Genomic DNA, 17112 nt, shown 5'->3' on the forward strand with positions numbered 1-17112 from the left:
GAGGGTGTGATCTTGTTCCACCCTGCCTGTTGATGTATGCCACTACAGTAGTATTGTCTGTCGCGATCAAGACATTCTTGCCCTCGATCATCTGTGCAAATGCTTTTACTGCATTTTCTACTGCCAGGAGTTCGAGATGGTTGATGTGATGCTCCCTCTGTGATCGAGGCCAACGACCCTGAGAGGTTAAAGAGCTGCAATGGGCTCCCCATCCTTCTAAAGATGCATCCGTCGTGATCGTTACCGAAGGCGCGTCTTGTTGGAATGGAACGCCTTCGAGAAGAGTCGACATCGAGAACCACCATCTCAGGGATGCCCTCACTTGCTTCGGTATCGAAAGGTAAGTTCGTCGAGCATTGTGTCTGAGGTCGAAAGTCCTCAAAAACCAGGCCTGCAAGATCCTCATTCTGAGCCTTGCAAATCTGATGACCGCCGTAGTAGCTGCCATCAATCCTAACAGTCTCTGAATTGTCCATGCCGAAACCTTTCGGCGGCTCTCGGTATCGATGGCTAACTGCTGTAAGGTGTTCGCCCTGGTTGACGGTAAGTATGCCCTCCCGTCTCGAGAGGATAGGGTTACCCCTATGAAGTCCAATCTCTGCTGCGGAGTCAAAATGGACTTTTCGTGGTTGACCCACAGCCCCAACGAGTCCAACAGGTTGAGGGTGGTTAGTATATCCGACTGGAGCGCCTCGCTGCTGTCCGCTACGAGAAGCCAATCGTCCAGGTACGGATACACGTAAATGCCTTTCTGCCTTAGGTGAGCGCATACCACCGCCATAACCTTCGTGAAGACCCTCGGCGCCGTGGCCAATCCGAACGGAAGAACGGTGAACTGGTACTGGGACGCTCTGATCGAAAACCGAAGGTAAGCTTGATGCGACTTCCTGATGGAAATGTGGAAGTACGCATCCTTCAGATCCACCACTGCAAACCAAACTCCTTTCTGTAGAAGCTGCAGAATTGAAGTAACCGTTGTCATACGGAACTTCCTCGGGGTGATGAACTTGTTCAGCTGTCTTAAGTCCATGATCGGTCGAAGACCTCCATCTTTCTTCGGGACCGTGAAGTAACGAGAGAAAAATCCCTGATTGAGTTCCTCTGCAGGTACGGGAGAGATGGCTCCCTTCGATAGTAAGGTCTGTACCTCGAGCAGCAGAGGAGGGGATGGAGTCGTTGCTTTCACGCCGGAAAAAGGAGGGAGGGCATCGAGCTCGATGGCATAGCCCGAGTTGATGATAGTGAGCACCCAGGAGTCTGTTGTTATTAACTCCCATTGATGGTAATGGGGTGCTAGGCGGTTCGCAAAAGGGGGTGGATCTGGAGCCGAGGAGTCAAACCCGCTGCTTCTTAGAGAAGTCGGGCTGACGCTTTTCCTGTTGGAAACGGCTCTGATAAGGCCGCTTCCTTTGAAGTTGTTGCTGCTGCTGCCTTGGTTGCTGGTATTGGGGCCGTTGTTGTTGTGGAGGAGGTCTTATCCATCTCTTCTGTCGGTATTGAGTCTGTGGAGGAGGAGCAGTAAACCCCATCTTTTTGGCTGTTGTTCTCGCCTTGTAGATAGAGTCCAGCGTCTCGTCGGTCTTTGTATTAAATAGACCTTCGCCATCGAATGGCATGCTCTCTATCCTCCATTTCGTTTCTTGAGTAAGATTGGCTGATCTGAGCCAAGCGTGCCTCCTCAAAGAAATGGCCCCCATCATCGACTTTGAGTGGCAATCCACCTGATGTCGAGCGGTAGACAATTGCTGCCTTGCTATGGCTGTCGCTTCATTCTGGAATACTCTTGCGAGCTCCTTCTTATCCTCCGGAAGATGTTCGCATAGAGAACCCATCTTTTCCCAAAGGAAAATCTGATATCTCGCCATAGTTGCCTCGTACACCGATGCTCTGATGCCCAAAGATGAGGACGAGTAAACTCTCCTGCCAGTTTGGTCCAATTTCCTCCCCTCTCTGTCGACAGGTGCAGAATGAGTCTTTTGTGACTGTCCCTGTGCCGATTCCACTACAATGGAATTCGGCTTAGGATGTTGAAGCAAAAATTGTGCATCCTCTTCCTTAACTTTATAGAGTGTCTCCAATCTCTTTGATGTTGCCTGTGTCACTGCAGGGGTTTTCCATGACAGTTGAGCCGTTTGTTTCAAGGCTTGAGGAACAGGAATGGCCAAACGTTGGTTCGTTGTCGACTGAAAGACATCATAAATTGGGTCGACTACCGATTCATCTGTTTCCTGTATGTCAAGTCCCAATGCTCTGGACATCCTAAGCATATGGTCCGAAAAACGAACCATATCGTCCGAAGGAGAGGACGGGTCTGTATCATCGATTGCATCGTCAGGTGAAGGGGCAGCTGGAGCAACTGAATGTTCAGATTCAGAATCGGAAGGATAGTTATCCTCTGGCGAGGATAACGTCACCACTTGCAGACCATGTTGTTCGTCTTGCGGTAGCACAGTAGCGGATGCAGCAGATGGTATTGCTTGCTGTGCACGGTGTCGAGGCGTCGATACCGTCGACATTAACTGAGCGGATGGAGAAAGCAGAGGCAACTGGCAGACTCTTGTTGTTGGAGGAGGTTGTGCATAATAACCTTCCTGCTGGTAGTAACCTTGATCCCCTTGAAAATATTGTTGAGGACGGTATCTTTCCCAGTCATAATATCTAGGCTGGGAATCAGAGTACTGCGATGCTCTGTCCCAATCTGTTCTTGAGGTCCGTCTTGGGGAAGGCTGTACGAGTTCTTGCGGCCTCATAGGTTGCCGAGCGGACGTTACCGACACTGAATCCCGAATTTCACCCTCTGATAAACTTGGAGGACATGTCGGTATCATGGCCGTCGGTACTGACATAGATCTCGGTACCGAAGGTGACCTCGGTATCGAAGTGGTCGGTACGGCAGGAGGCGTGGAATGGCTCTTGGCCGATTCCCGATGTCGAGGTGACGGTACGGTGGATTTCTCCACATCCCTCTTTTTCTTCTTCTTCTTTTTCTTCTCCGGCTCAGAAGAAGATATCAGAGTTCTGGCTGTTTTAGGGATTGTCTTAGCCATAGAACTCGATAAAGACCGACCAGGCGTGAGGGGTATCTCAGCCCTATTTGCTCTGGTCTGCACTTCAGTGCTATGGTCTGACGGTTTCTCCGCAACAGTCTTTGTAACTGCCGTTTTACGGGCAACAGACTTATGAACCGCCGTTCTTTCCATCGAAGGGGCCTCTGTGGCCTTGAGAGCCTTCTCCCAAAGTACGGAGCGGAGTCGGTCTGCTCGGTGTTTTCTGGTTTGTTTGGTAAAAGACATACAATGGTGGCAGGTCTCTACCACATGTCCCTCTCCCAAACAGATAATGCACAAAGAATGGCCGTCAGACGGAGGGAGCTTAGCTCCACATTTGACGCACTTTCTAAATGGTGCTTTGATTGCCATAAAGGCTTCACACGACCGAAGTCGCTGAGGAGAAATCTAACTACAAAAAACTTTTTTTTTTTTTTTTTTTATATAGATAAAGAGAGAAAAAAAAGGACGAAAAAGAAGAAAGCTGAAGAAAAGGTAAGCTAGAAAAGTATTTTAAACAGATCTACAGAGAAAACGCTAGAGGTAAAGTTATTCGGTCTAGGCACAACGGCGGACGACGAAGAACTGAGGTAAGGGCGGGAACCCCATGGACATGCGCGGTAGCGTGGGGGAGGGGTTCCCGCCAAAAACGTTCCACTCAGCTAGAGAAGGTTCCGGTCTGGTCTCTGCGCAGGCGCAAAGCCCATATGTGTGATGCATAGAGACCACGAAGAAGAACTGGGCAGGTTTAGGCTGGAGAAGAGAAGATTGAGGGGAGACAGGATAGCACTCTTCAACTACTTAAAAGGTTGTCACACAGAGGAGGGCCAGGATCTCTTCTCGATCCTCCCAGAGTGCAGGACACGGAATAACGGGCTCAAGTTACAGGAAACCAGATTCCAGCTGGACATCTGGAGAAACTTCCTGACTGTTAGAGCAGTACGACAATGGAATCAGTTACCTAGGGAGGTTGTGGGCTCTCCCACCCTAGAGGCCTTCAAGAGGCAGCTGGACAGCCATCGGTCAGGGATGCTTTAGGGTGGATTCCTGCATTGAGCAGGGGGTTGGACTCGATGGGCTTGTAGGCCCCTTCCAACTCTGCTATTCTATGATTCTAAGAGCCCTACTGGATCAGACCAAGGGCCCATCTAGTCCAGCACTCTGTTCACACAGTGGCCAACCAGCCATCGGCCAGGGATGAACAAGCAGGACATGAATGCAACAGCACCCTAGAAGTTGGGCGCCTGGCCAACAGGCATGATTTTTCTCTCAGCATCCAGCAGAAACATGGAAGCGTGTAATTGAACAGGTTTCTGTATTCGGGAGTTCCAGATTATCTGTTTTATTTTCTGAAGTGGAACTGTGGTATCACGAATTCTCCATTGCGTTGTTCCCCGGCCCAGCCCCGAAAATACTTTTTTTTTTATTTATTTTTTGTCCAGAGCACTGTGCAAAGGCAGTTTGCCAGAGTTCTCAGTTCCTTCGTTTGCTTCGTTGATAAAAACCCTGCCAAAAAACAACAACCAAAAACCATCTGTGCTGTGATTATATGCATGACTCAATCGAGACTCTTTTTGTGCGGGGTGTTACCGCCAGGCACGTGGGCACTTGTGTGCAGCCTATCACTTCTAGGGATGGGTGAGCATTACGCTTCACTTCGGTTTGAATTAAACATAACAACCCCAAAATTTACAAAGTTCTCCCTATTCAGGGCAAAAAGAACTCGAGATTTAAGAAAAATGAGTGTGGGCGAAACTGAACCTGACTGATTTATCCATCTAGCCGAGGGGTTTAAGCGTTCAGTTCAAGGGTCCCCAACCCATGGGCACATCTGGGCATTTGAGAAACTTGCTGTGCAGACCACCATGAAGTGGCTCCCATGGAGGATGTGGCAAGTCCCATAATGGCTGCTATGGGGCCTGGCTAGTCAAAGAATCATAGAACAGTAGAGTTGGAAGGGGCCTACAAGGCCATCGAGTCCAACCCCCTGCTCAATGCAGGAATCCACCCTAAAGCATACCTGACAGATGCTTGTCCAGCTGCCTCTTGAAGGCCTGTAATGCGGGAGAGCCCACAACCTCCCTAGGTCATTGGCTCCATTGTTGTACTGCTCTAACAGTCAGGAAGTCTTTCCTGATGTCTAGCCGGAATCTGGCTTCCTGTAACTTGAGCCTGTTATTCCGTGTCCTCCATTCTGGGAGGATAGAGAAGAGATCCTGGCCCTCCTCTGACCTCCTCTAGTCAAAAGAGGTGTGTGTGGTGTGGGGGAGGGAAGAAATAGCGAAGTGAGAGGCTGGGCTGATGGGGAAATAGCAAGGCAAAAATGTAGAAGGGAGAGAAAGAGCACGGCTAAGGAGGGAAGACACAGTAAGGTAAAGAGTTCGTAGAGGGGAGAGAATAGTGAGGGGAGAGGCTGGGAGTGAAGAGAGAGAGTGCAAAGGGAAAAGGTCTGTGTGGATGAAAGAAGACAGGGTGGGCTCATAGAATCATAGAATAGTAGAGTTGGAAGGGGGCCTATAAGGCCATCAAGTCCAACCCCCTGCTCAATGCAGGAATCCACCCTAAAGCATCCCTGACAGATGGTTGTCCAGCTGCCTCTTGAGGGCCTCTAGGTAACTAGTTCCATTGTCGTACTGCTCAAACAGTCAGAAACTTTTTTCCTGATGTCCAGCCGCAATCTGGCTTCCTGTAACGTGAGCCCATTATTCTGTGTCCTGTGTTATTCTGGGATGATCAAGAAGAGATCCTGGCCCTCTTTCCTTCTGGCCCGCCTCGCTGAACAATTGATCAATGGCAGGTTCAGGAACAGAGAAGATAACCTGGTGCCCTAAAACTCTTCAAGTTTTTTTAATCAAAAATATTTTTTGATGGGGGCATGGAGTCGAGAGCATTGTGGACACCATGGGTGACATGGCGCCCATCGGCTTCGTGTTGGGGACCCCTGGCTGAGTTCTTCAAAGTCTGGGTTTGAATCCCTATTTTAGCGCTGAATTTCTGACAGGCTCCTTTTCATTATCAGCAGGCAGGTACATAGAATCATAGCTGCCTCTTGAATGCCTCTAGTGTGGGAGAGCCCACAACCTCCCTAGGTAACTGATTCCATTGTCGTACTGCTCTAACAGTCAGGAAGCTTTTCCTGATGTCCAGCTAGAATCTGGCTTCCTTTAACTTCAGCCCGTTATTCCGTGTCCTGCACTCTGGGAGGATTGAGAAGAGATCCTGGCCCTCCTCTGCGAGACAAACTTTCAAGTATTTGAAGAGTGCTACCATGTCTCCCCTCCATCTTCTCTTCTCCAGGATAAACATGCCCACCCCTGATCATCCTGGTTGCCCTCCTCTGAATACGCTCCACATTGTCTGCATCCTTCTTGAATTGTGGAGCCCAGAACTGGATGCAATACTCTAGATGAGGCCTAACCAGGACCGAATAGAGAGGAACCAGCACCTCACGTGATTTGGAAGCTATACTTCTATTAATGCAGCCCAAAATAGCATTGGCCTTTCTTGCAGCCATACCGCACTGTTGGCTCATATTCAGCTTGTGATCTACAACAATTCCAAGATCCTTCTTGTTTGTAGTATTGCTGAGCCAAGCATTCCCCATCTTGTAACTGTGCATGCACAGGTCCTGTCCAGCACAGGAATGTGGCCCTCGAGAGCAGATCCGAAATAGCATTGGCCTTTCTTGCAGCCATATCGCACTGTTGGCTCATATTCAGCTTGCAATCTACAACATCATGGTCCTTTCCATGGCTGTACCAACTGAATTTGGCTGGTGCAGACGAGTGAGAATTTTTGTTTCCAAATTTACCCAAATTCATGAAGTTCACATTCAGGAAAGCAAGAACATGAGATTTGAAAACTCCAAATGTCGGCGGAACTGAAAATGACAGATTCATCCATTCCTAGCAGACTTCACCAAAGCAACCCTAAGGTGGCTTGTATCAAAAGTCATTTTGGGTACATTTACTCATTTTGGGTATGTTTGCACATAAACAAACCATAGCGCAAAAAGAATCATGATGCTATCATACATGGGCTACAGATGGGTTGGTGGCCGTGGGCTCAAACCAGTGAAAAGTACTCCTGTACGTTCCATTTCACCAGCGAGAGAGACATTCCCAAGGGATTTGCACCAGTAACGCTTAAATCATGACTTTATACTTGTTACCTTCTTCTGTATGATGCCGTACTTCAGTTGAGGGCTATTGTTGAAGGCAAAGCTCTGGATTTTCCATTCCTCATTGAAGCAGCCGAGACTGGAGCCAAACAACAGGGTCTTTAGATCCTAAATTAAAAAGAACAATGAGAGAAAGAATAAAAATGAAAGGAAGAAGCCCCCTTTCCATTTTGAAAGCAAATTCAAAATGTGATTTTTATTTTTATTTATTTTTTGCAAAGGTGCAGCTACATAAGTTTAGACCCTGGACTTCACGAACTTATGGAAGGACTCCCTTTAGATGTCCACTTGTGTAAATACGATAGTGCATGCGCTGGTAAATTCGAGGCTCGACTTCTGCAATGTGTTCTTCATAGAGCTATCTTTGTGCCTAGTCCGGAAACTTCAACTAGTTCAAAATATGGCAGCCAGGTTGGTCACCGGTACATCTAGGGGTGACCGTATTACACCAATTTTAAAATCACTTCACTGGCTGTCAATCAGTTTCCGGGCAAAGTACAAAGTGTTGGTTATCACCTTTAAAGCCCTACATGGTTTGGGTCCAGGTTACCTGCGGGATCGCCTTCTCCTGTACAATCTGACCCTCACACTCATGTCCTCTGGGAAGAACTTCCTTCAGCCAGTCAAAACTAGGCTGACAACTGTTACCCAGAGGACCTTCTCTTCTGCTGCTCCCAGTTTGTGGAATGGCCTGCTGGAAGAGATTCATCAACTTAATACTTCCCCTGAGTTTAAGACAGCCATAAAGACTAGTCTCTTCTGGCAGGCCTACCCAGATCAACTGCGCCCTTATTGGATTAGAAGTGGGAGCAGGAATGTCGGCTTTCTTGGGTATAAAGCAACAGCCATTCTGTCCTTCTGATGATAGAATTGCAGAATCTAATGCAACTTCCTGCATTAAGCAGATCAATGCATTTCTTACTCTTGCAAGGAAGAAGTCAATGGGCTTTGATGTCACTTGGAGTACATAGAGAGTAGAAGGATCAGGGATCTTGCAAGCCTCCTCCTCTGTTTCGTCATCCTCAACGTCAACTAAATGGGGAAAGAAAATAACTCTTTAACCAGAACATATGCTAAGAAATGTACTCCTGCATCAAACATTTTCTCGCTTATGGCAAGGTGGTGCGTAATATTTGCCCTTCTGGCCTTTGAGGACATGTTTTGTCTACCCATGTGTCACAACCCATGGCTCACAGCCTAATCTGTCAGCCTCCAGATAGGACCCACAAAAATAAAAAATTCAATTGGGGGGGGGCGTTAGGGGGTTAAAATATGCCCAGGTCTGGAGAGGTGAAGACCACCAAGTTTAAACTTATGGATGGACAAATCTTTCAATTTGTCTAATTTTCTCATTTTCTTCCAATCTTAAGTTTATCCTGAACTTCAAAAATTTAAAGTTTGCATGAAAATTCATAAGCATTATTATGCACATTTCTCCTAATGCATACATTTTTGCCTTACATGTGTTTTTTGCAAGCATTTCCCCTGAATATGATGCATTTTTGAAGATTATTTCCCTAAAATAAGCATTTTTGGATGATGATGATGATGATGACGATGATTACATTTATACACCACCCCATAGCTGAAGCTCTCTGGGCGGTTTACAAAAGAGGAATACATTAAAAATCAATATACAAAATTTAAATCCATAAAAACGTAAAACAGAAGGCATTCAAAAACAACATACATTTAAAAACAACTTGGAGCTCTCAACCAAACTTAAAAATATATCTGGGATTGATTCAAAACTCAACATATGCTGCTAAATGCCTGGGAGAAGATAAAAGTCTCGACCTCGCTCCCAAAAGATAACAACATTGGCCCAGGCAGGCTTTGTCGGGGAGATCATTCCATAATTGCTGGGGCACCTATGAGAAGGAGGAGGACCTTACGGCCTGGTTCAGACAACACCCTAAACCATGCTACTTAACCACAAAATGGTTAAGGGAGTCCATTATCCTTAATGCATTCCCTTAACCATATTGTGGTTAAGCAGCATGGTTTAGCGTGTTGTCTGAACCAGGCCAGTATGTTTATTGGAAAGCTCCATTGCAAAATTCAGAGTTTGCAACTTTTATAGGTTAACTGAGTTTCTGTTCGCATAGTGAACTGACCAAATTTCTCCCCGTCTCTATTTTTTCCTCTCCGGAAGGTGGGTTTAGATTCAATGTTAAGTGATGTTTCCTAACCCTACGAGGAGTTCACCTGCCTATGGAAGGTATGTAGAATTTCATTATATGGGGTTTCCCCAGAACTGATCCATTAAAAATAAATAGACATAAATGGGTGGAAAGCAAAATCAATTGAGGTTTTACCAAGAGGAACGTACCGAGTTCTAGAGAATCTCTGTGTAGACAGTCTCTTCTGGCAGCGAGTGTTGGGGTCTTTCTGGATTAAAAGAAAATTAAGCACACAAATTACCTAACTGATGAGCTTGACCAGAGATGTTGCTGTATTTAGACTGAGTTGAACAACTACATTTTAGCATCTTTACTTATACTGAGAATGATGTGGTGAAGGTAGAAACGGACCCTTCCAACAGCAAATTTCACAGAGGCCCCATTCAGAAGACACCTTAAACCATGGCTTTAACCACGGTAGTTAAGCCAGAAAGCGTGTTCAGAAGACGCCTTAAACCATGGCTTACCATGGTGACTAAGGCAAAAAGGTTTATTCACCATGGTTAAAGCCATGGTGTCTTTTGAACATGGCCCAGCTTTCTGGCTTAACCACTGTGGTTAAAGCCATGGTTTAAGGTGTCTTCTGAATTGGGCTATAGTAGAAATATAAATGGGTGGGTGGGAACCTTGCCACCGTCCACTACAACTCCGCCCAATAGCAGCCAGCTGCCATGCTTTCTTCCAGAAATCCTTGGGAGTACATGGTGTAGCATCACTCTAATAGAGAGCATCAGGGTGGGGGTGGGGAAAACATGGCAACCATTTATTTATTTATTTATTTATTTATTTATTTATTTATTACACTTATATACCACCCCCATAGCCAGGGCTCTCTGGGCGGTTTACAGAAATTCTAAAAAATTAAGATAAAAACGAGTATACAAAATTTAAAATTCTAAAACACAGAACATACACACATAAAGCATTAAAAACCGTAAAAAAACTAAACATGTGGGTAATTAAGATGTGCTGCCATATGCCTGGGCAAAGAGGAAAGTCTTAACCTGGCGCCAGAAAGATAGCAGCGTTGGCGCCAGGCGAGCCTCATCAGGGAGATTGTTCCACAGTCTGGGGGCCACCACCGAAAAGGCCCTGTCCCTCGTTGCCACATTCCGAGCCTCTCTCAGAGGAGGCACCCAGAGGAGGACCTTAGATGTTGAACGTAGTGACCGGGTATAGTCACGTCGAGAGAGGCGTTCCGTCAGGTATTGTGGTCCCAAGCCGTGTAAGGCTTTATAGGTCAAAACCAGCACCTTGAATTGGGCTCGGAAACATACAGGCAGCCAGTGCAAGCGGACCAGAGCAGGTGTTATATGGTCGAACCTTCTGGTTCCCAAAATCAATCTGGCCGCTACATTTTGCACGAGCTGCAGCTTCCGAACCGTCTTCAAAGGCAGCCCTATGTAGAGTGCATTGCAGTAATCTAACTTGGAAGTTTCCAAGAACCTCCCAGATGCTCCCTGGCACTTTGGGAAGATAAAATGGCAGCTCTCAGCCACTAAAAGATGCTCTGGTGGAAAGATGTAGTTTTGCCCCAACCCCCAAATTCTCCCCCAGAGGCTGGCCAAAACAACCCTCCCATTTTGATGCTCACAAACGGGGTGGTGAAATGGAGGGGTGGATTTTGGCTCGGCCCCAAGATAATTCCTTTGCAACCTTCTGCGACAAATAAATCTGCAATTCTTGTTTGGACTTTTATGCTAAATTATTGGATTCTAGGTTGCCTGTTATTCGAGTGTGTGTACACTGCGTTGCTTTCACATCAGGCTTCAGGGTGCTTAAATCTACTTTAGATAGGGAATTGTAATTAAAAACTATTCCAGCCGTCTATTTCTCACCTGGGAAAACACACACCAATCCACACCCAAATGGAATGAGAGCTAAAGGCCACCATCCCGGATGTTGGATTCCATGTATTCCCAGTACTCTGACAGGTACAATGTGATTACATCAACAATGGTTGACTTATAACACCCTTCCCAGTCATACATTTCCTTTTCTGGCTTTTTATAGCAGGACATGAGATTTCTGACCTTCCCAATACGAATAGATGTTTTTGGCACCCAGATGTCTGGATGGCTTTCTGTACCATAATGTAGACGATAAAACATTAGTCCCCTTGTTTTCACCCAGCAAAGCTAGAAGGAGTTCTGCTTCAACAAAACGTGACTCCGTTGACATGATGAATGACTATATATGAATATGCTAGATTGGAAAAATGAATCATCAGCACTGGGAATGAGTCAAGGCTGGAGCAAGCTGCCAACGCTAATGCGTAAATCATGAGTTGAGTTGGAAGCAAATGGGTTGAAAGTAAATAAAAATTGCATTGCAGTGGAATACGGTTACCTTTTACAAGGATAGCTAACAAACACACTGACACATGTAAAATACAACTTAAAGAGGCCTTCTGTAAGATTCTTTAGGTATATTTCTTTGAAGAAGGGACAGAATTATTATTATTATTATTATTATTATTATTATTATTATTTATTTATTTATTTATATAGCACCATCAATGTACATGGTGCTGTACAGAGTAAAACAGTAAATAGCAAGACCCTGCCGCATAGGCTTACATTCTAATAAAACCATAATAAAACAATAAGGAGGGGAAGAGAATGCACCAAACAGGCACAGGGTAGGGTAAAACTAGCAGTATAAAGTCAGAACAAAATCAAGTTTTAAAAGCTTTAGGAAAAAGAAAAGTTTTTAGCTGAGCTTTAAAAGCTGCGATTGAACTTGTAGTTCTCAAATGTTCTGGAAGAGCGTTCCAGGCGTAAGGGGCAGCAGAAAGAAGCCTATACTTGAGAGAGTGCCTCTCCTTATATATTCCTGCCTGAGGCTTGAGTTCTGTTGGAGGAGCCCTTCTCCGCATCCACCGATGCAACATATACGTTATGATGGGACAAGGGAGAGGGCCTTCTCTGCTGTGGCACCCTGACTGTGGAATGCCCTCCCCATGGACGCTTGATTGGCGCCAACATTGATTGCATTTCGACGCCAAGTAAAAACATGGCTTTTTAACAAAGCCTTTGATGGTTAAACTCACTGGCACATTGTTTTAACTGTTTTAATTGCTTTTAAATTATATATTGTTTTAACTTGTTCATGGTTTAATTTGTTTTTAACTGTGCATATTTATTGTTTTATACTGTATGTTTTTATCTGTACTCTGCTCTGAGATCTTAATGATATAGGGCGGGATATAAATGTTTTAAATAAATAAATATAGGGTTTGGGCTAAGCTATATGTGACCCAAGCGCATATCTTTTGCGCAAACCAGCAGATGTGTGTCTCATTCCCTCATGGAGGAAAGGAAAGGAACCTCTCGTGCAAGCACTGAGTCATTACTGACTCTTGGAGGGACGCCAGCTTTCGCTGACATTTTCTTTGCAGGCCTTATAGCGGGGTGGTTTGCCGTTGCCTTCCCCGGCCACGAGTCGTTCCCTCATACCTTTTCATAAACGTGTTGCAGTACTTAGCCATCTCGTGACAGCGTTCACACTCTGCATTTCTCCGCCTCACTGGTGATCTTCGGTCGGTGGGGTGGAGGTCAGGACTATGACGTTACAATGATCAGTACCCTACAGCCATGTAACAACTCATCTGGTCGCCGTAGGGGACCAGGAATTCCATATAGGCGAGTGAGCAGGCTGATGGAGGAAGGGTGCCTTGCTTCATCCTTCCTCTGACAGTTTACTTGGTTTCCGCACTAGCCACAGAAGAAAGAAAGCCAATTCCTCCATGCCAGGCGTGGAAGCCAAGCAGCTTAGAAGAGGGAAGACAGATCACGCCATCCCTTCTTCACCAGCCTACTTGATAGTCAACCCCGTCTATCTATCAATCTATAGACTGATTGATAGATAGAATAGTAGCCTGCTTCCCTTAGCAGGCTAGTCACATTTTAGGTTCTTATGCATTTAATAATTTATCTATTTATATTTAGAACCTGCCCTTCCTTGCAATGAGCCCAGAACAGCTAACAAGCCATATACAAACAATACAGCGCATGAAGATGAGTAAAATCATAACTCTAACGTTACAGACACACAATGAAATACAGTAAAACCAGTTAAGCTACTGTTGACCTGTTCAGATGTGCACTGAGGGGTGGGCGGGTGGGTAGAGGAATCACATGGCACAGAGTGGGTGGGTGGGTGCTAACCAGTCCAAGGGGAACTGCCACATGTCTGGGAAACCTGCAGTGCCACATTTATTTATTTATTTATTTATTTATTACATTTATATACCGCCCCACAGCCGAAGCTCTCTGGGCCGTTCACAAAAGTTAAAAACAGTAAACAATGAAAAAGTATACAAAATTTAAAAAACCATCAGGAACATAAAAACAACAGTATAGAAGCAACAGCATCCATTTAAAAACAACAGTTCTGGTGTCCATTAAAAACAAACTTAGCGTTGTTAAATGCTGTTAAACGCCTGGGAGAAGAGAAAAGTCTTAACCTGGCGCCTGAAAGATAACAGTGTCGGCGCCAGGCGAGCCTCATCAGGGAGATCATTCCACAGTCGGGGGGCCACCACCGAAAAGGCCCTCTCCCTTGTTGCCACCCTCCGAGCTTCCCTTGGAGTAGGCACTTGGAGGAGGGTCTTAGATGTTGAGCACAGTGTACAGGTAGGTTCATGTCAGGAGAGGCATTCCGTCAGGTATTGCGGTCCCAAGCCATGGTTCCCTTACACATCCCCCTACGTGGATAAATCCTGAACCTCAGAGCAGTTAACCTGCGCACATCTTGGCATCCTCCCTGCCCCAAAAGGTTGCTGCCCAGCAACCACTCCTACAGAAATAAATAAATAAATAAAATGGCAGTGATCCATGGTGGCGAAACCAGCACTGGAAGTGGCGGTTGCTCTTGCCAGCAGACTCTATGGCTGCCAGCATCCCCCCCCCCGAAATGGGCTGAAATAGCTATGGGGTTCCTGCCAGACCATACGGGAATCACTGTGTACACCCATTAACCACCTTGCAGAAGATGGTTAGCAGGCGTGAGTAAGTGACCCACTGTGGGAAGGGTTTTTTCCCACTACACACACAGAATGCTAACCCACCGTGTATTGCATTTTTTAGCAATCCACAGTGGGTTAGTTTGTCATCTGAACATCCCCACTCTGTTGCATCCAATGTTTAGTCCTATTTGAAGTAGATCCACGAAATAAATGGGACTTAAATTAGTTTACGGATCCACTCTTAAGTAGGACTAGTTTTAAATACAACTAAATACTGTATTTAGTGGTGGACACATGTTTTCCTGCCATGTATAGTTTGGGCCTCAAGGTAAACTCTAAATAAACATGTTGATTTTCTAAACTTCAACATTAGCTGGGCAAACACGAATAACGTTTCTGCTTTCTGCTTCCCTCTCGCCATCACAATCTCTCCCGTCAGCTGAGGGTGCCCTCTTCGCAAAAGTGTCAGTGCAGTATGTTGGAATATAGTGTGCAAATGTGTACGTGAGAAAAGTAATGTGGCAGCTAGGTTATATGACATGTGTTACACCAGTTTTAAAATCTCATCACTGGCTGCCAATTAGTTTCCGGGCGAAGTATAAAGTGTTGGTTATCACCTTTAAAGCCCTACATGGTTTGGGTCCAGGTTACCTGCGGGATCGCCTTCTCTCGTACAATCCGCCCCACAGACTCAGGTCCTCTGGGAAGAACTAGGCTGACAGGTATTACCCAGAGCACCTTCTCTTCTGCTGCTCCCAGACTGTGAAAAGGCCTGCTGGAGGAGATCCGTCAACTTAACAGTCTATCAGCATTTAAGAAAGCTATAAAGACTGATCTCTTCCGGCAGGCCTATCCAGTGGAATTTTAGGATGCTTTTTGTATGTTTTTAGTATGTTTTTTAGGAAGTTTTAACAATGTATACTATGTTTTTAATCAGTATTTAATATATTGTATACTTACAGCTGTTCCCAACCTTGATCAGGATGGAGAGGCGGGTAAGAAATTATTATTATTATTATTATGATGATGATGATGATGATGATGATTATTACCGCTTTCAACTCACTGATGATGACACTTAAAAGAGATGGGAATGTGTGTGTGTGAGAGAGAGAACGAGAGAGAGAGAGAGAGAGAGAGAGAGAGAGGGAAATCATAACCCGAAAGCCCAGTTCAAGCAAACAATGGGATTTCTGGGGCCGGAGAATATTTGGGAGAATTTTATTACAGCTCTTTTGCTCCAACAGATGATCACGTAATCACGATTCGTGTATATGTAGGTTGGGAAACCCGCATGATTAATGCATGGTGTGAGAAGGAAGCAATTTATCAAGCAAGGAAAATGGAACAGGAAGAAAATAGGGCTCATTATAAGCAAACCATAGAGCGTGCTCTCCAAATCGTCAAGCCTTCCCGTTTGATCTCCGTGTGTTGAGGGCGCTGCGTTTACCGAAATGGCAGAGCTTGTAGAGAAAGTCTCTTTCACATAATAATGCACGCTTCCTTTACAGCTTCCTGTTTACAATAGCCTATACTATAGGACAAATAGAGAACCGGCTTTTTTAAATAAGCAACGGTCACCGTCCACTTCAGAATAACAAACGACAGGTTTTTATTGTGGGACAAGTTAAGAGTGCATTGTCTCGCTGACTGCTTTATGGGTTTTCTACGGTAGGCTGCCTTTAGATGTACATCAAGTGACTCAAAGGGCTTCCTCAAGGTTCTGATTAGATATGGAAGACCTTCACGCTAAACGTCCAGCACAAATCCTATTCAAGTGTATTTTAGTGGCAATATTCTGCATCTTTCTTTCCCCTCCCTCTGAAGAGAAGAACCTGGACTGTATATAGATAAATGCATCAGATTTGCTAAAAAAAAAAAATAAAGGTGCCAAAAACCTCACAACATCAGCTCAGTATTTTAACACTTAATTTTAACTTAAATTTAAATTTTACCTTTCTAATTCTGTATTGAATCTTATATGAATTTCTGCTGCGTGGTTTTATCTTGGTTGTGCTTTTTTATACAGTATTTTGTATTTGTGTTTTTAGACTGTTGGTTGTTTTATTATGGTTTTAATTTTTGTGAACCGCCCAGAGAGCTTCGGCTTTTGGGCAGTATAAAAATGTAATAAATAAATAAATAAATAAATACGATGATTTTATATAATTAATTAATTGATATTCCACCCTTCCAACACAAGCAGTACTCGAGGTGGCTGAAACAAACTAAAATACAAAAATATAATCAAATCGTGGGGGTTTTTTGTGTGTTTTTTAAAAATCCAGTTAAATCAGAATTATGTCCAAAGTCTTGTTGAAAAAAACAAATCTTTTGTCACCCACTAAATCAGGGATGGGCAACAACTGCACCTCCAGGTGTTTAGGTAGGGTGACCATAAGGAAAGGAGGACAGGGCTCCTGTATCTTTAACAGTTGTATTGAAAGGGAAATTGCAGCAGGTGTCATTTGTAGGCATGCAGCACCTGGTGAAATGCCCTCTTCATCACAACAGTTAAAGCTGCAGGAGCCCTGTCTTCCTTTCCATATGGTCACCCTAGTTTAGGCCTAAAACTCTCATCATTCATCACCATTTAAGCATTCTTCATATGAAGTATTTTATCCTGCTCCCGAGACACAAAGGGCTTTTCTAAACGAGTGATTTATAGCATGCTCGTGACTGGCCACTCACAGAAGTTTGCAAGTTGATTACAGATCATCCTTTCCTGATCCC

The 17112-nt window shown here is 44.9% G+C and overlaps 1 protein-coding gene across 1 annotated transcript in view; it reads right to left on the reverse strand.

The window, feature by feature from the left end:
- The window catches only part of MINDY4 (MINDY lysine 48 deubiquitinase 4), a 135062-nt gene that overhangs the window by 63058 nt on the left and 54892 nt on the right, over positions 1 to 17112 (reverse strand). The window contains exons 6-8 of the mRNA XM_063123214.1: positions 9560 to 9618; positions 8150 to 8259; positions 7219 to 7335 (exon numbers count right to left, since the gene is read on the reverse strand). Coding sequence (XP_062979284.1) covers positions 7219 to 7335; positions 8150 to 8259; positions 9560 to 9618 — 286 coding nt within the window. The remainder of the gene's footprint in view (positions 1 to 7218; positions 7336 to 8149; positions 8260 to 9559; positions 9619 to 17112) is intronic.

This window comes from Elgaria multicarinata, chromosome 1, assembly GCF_023053635.1.
Source record: "Elgaria multicarinata webbii isolate HBS135686 ecotype San Diego chromosome 1, rElgMul1.1.pri, whole genome shotgun sequence".
NCBI classification, from domain to species: Eukaryota; Metazoa; Chordata; class Lepidosauria; order Squamata; family Anguidae; genus Elgaria; species Elgaria multicarinata.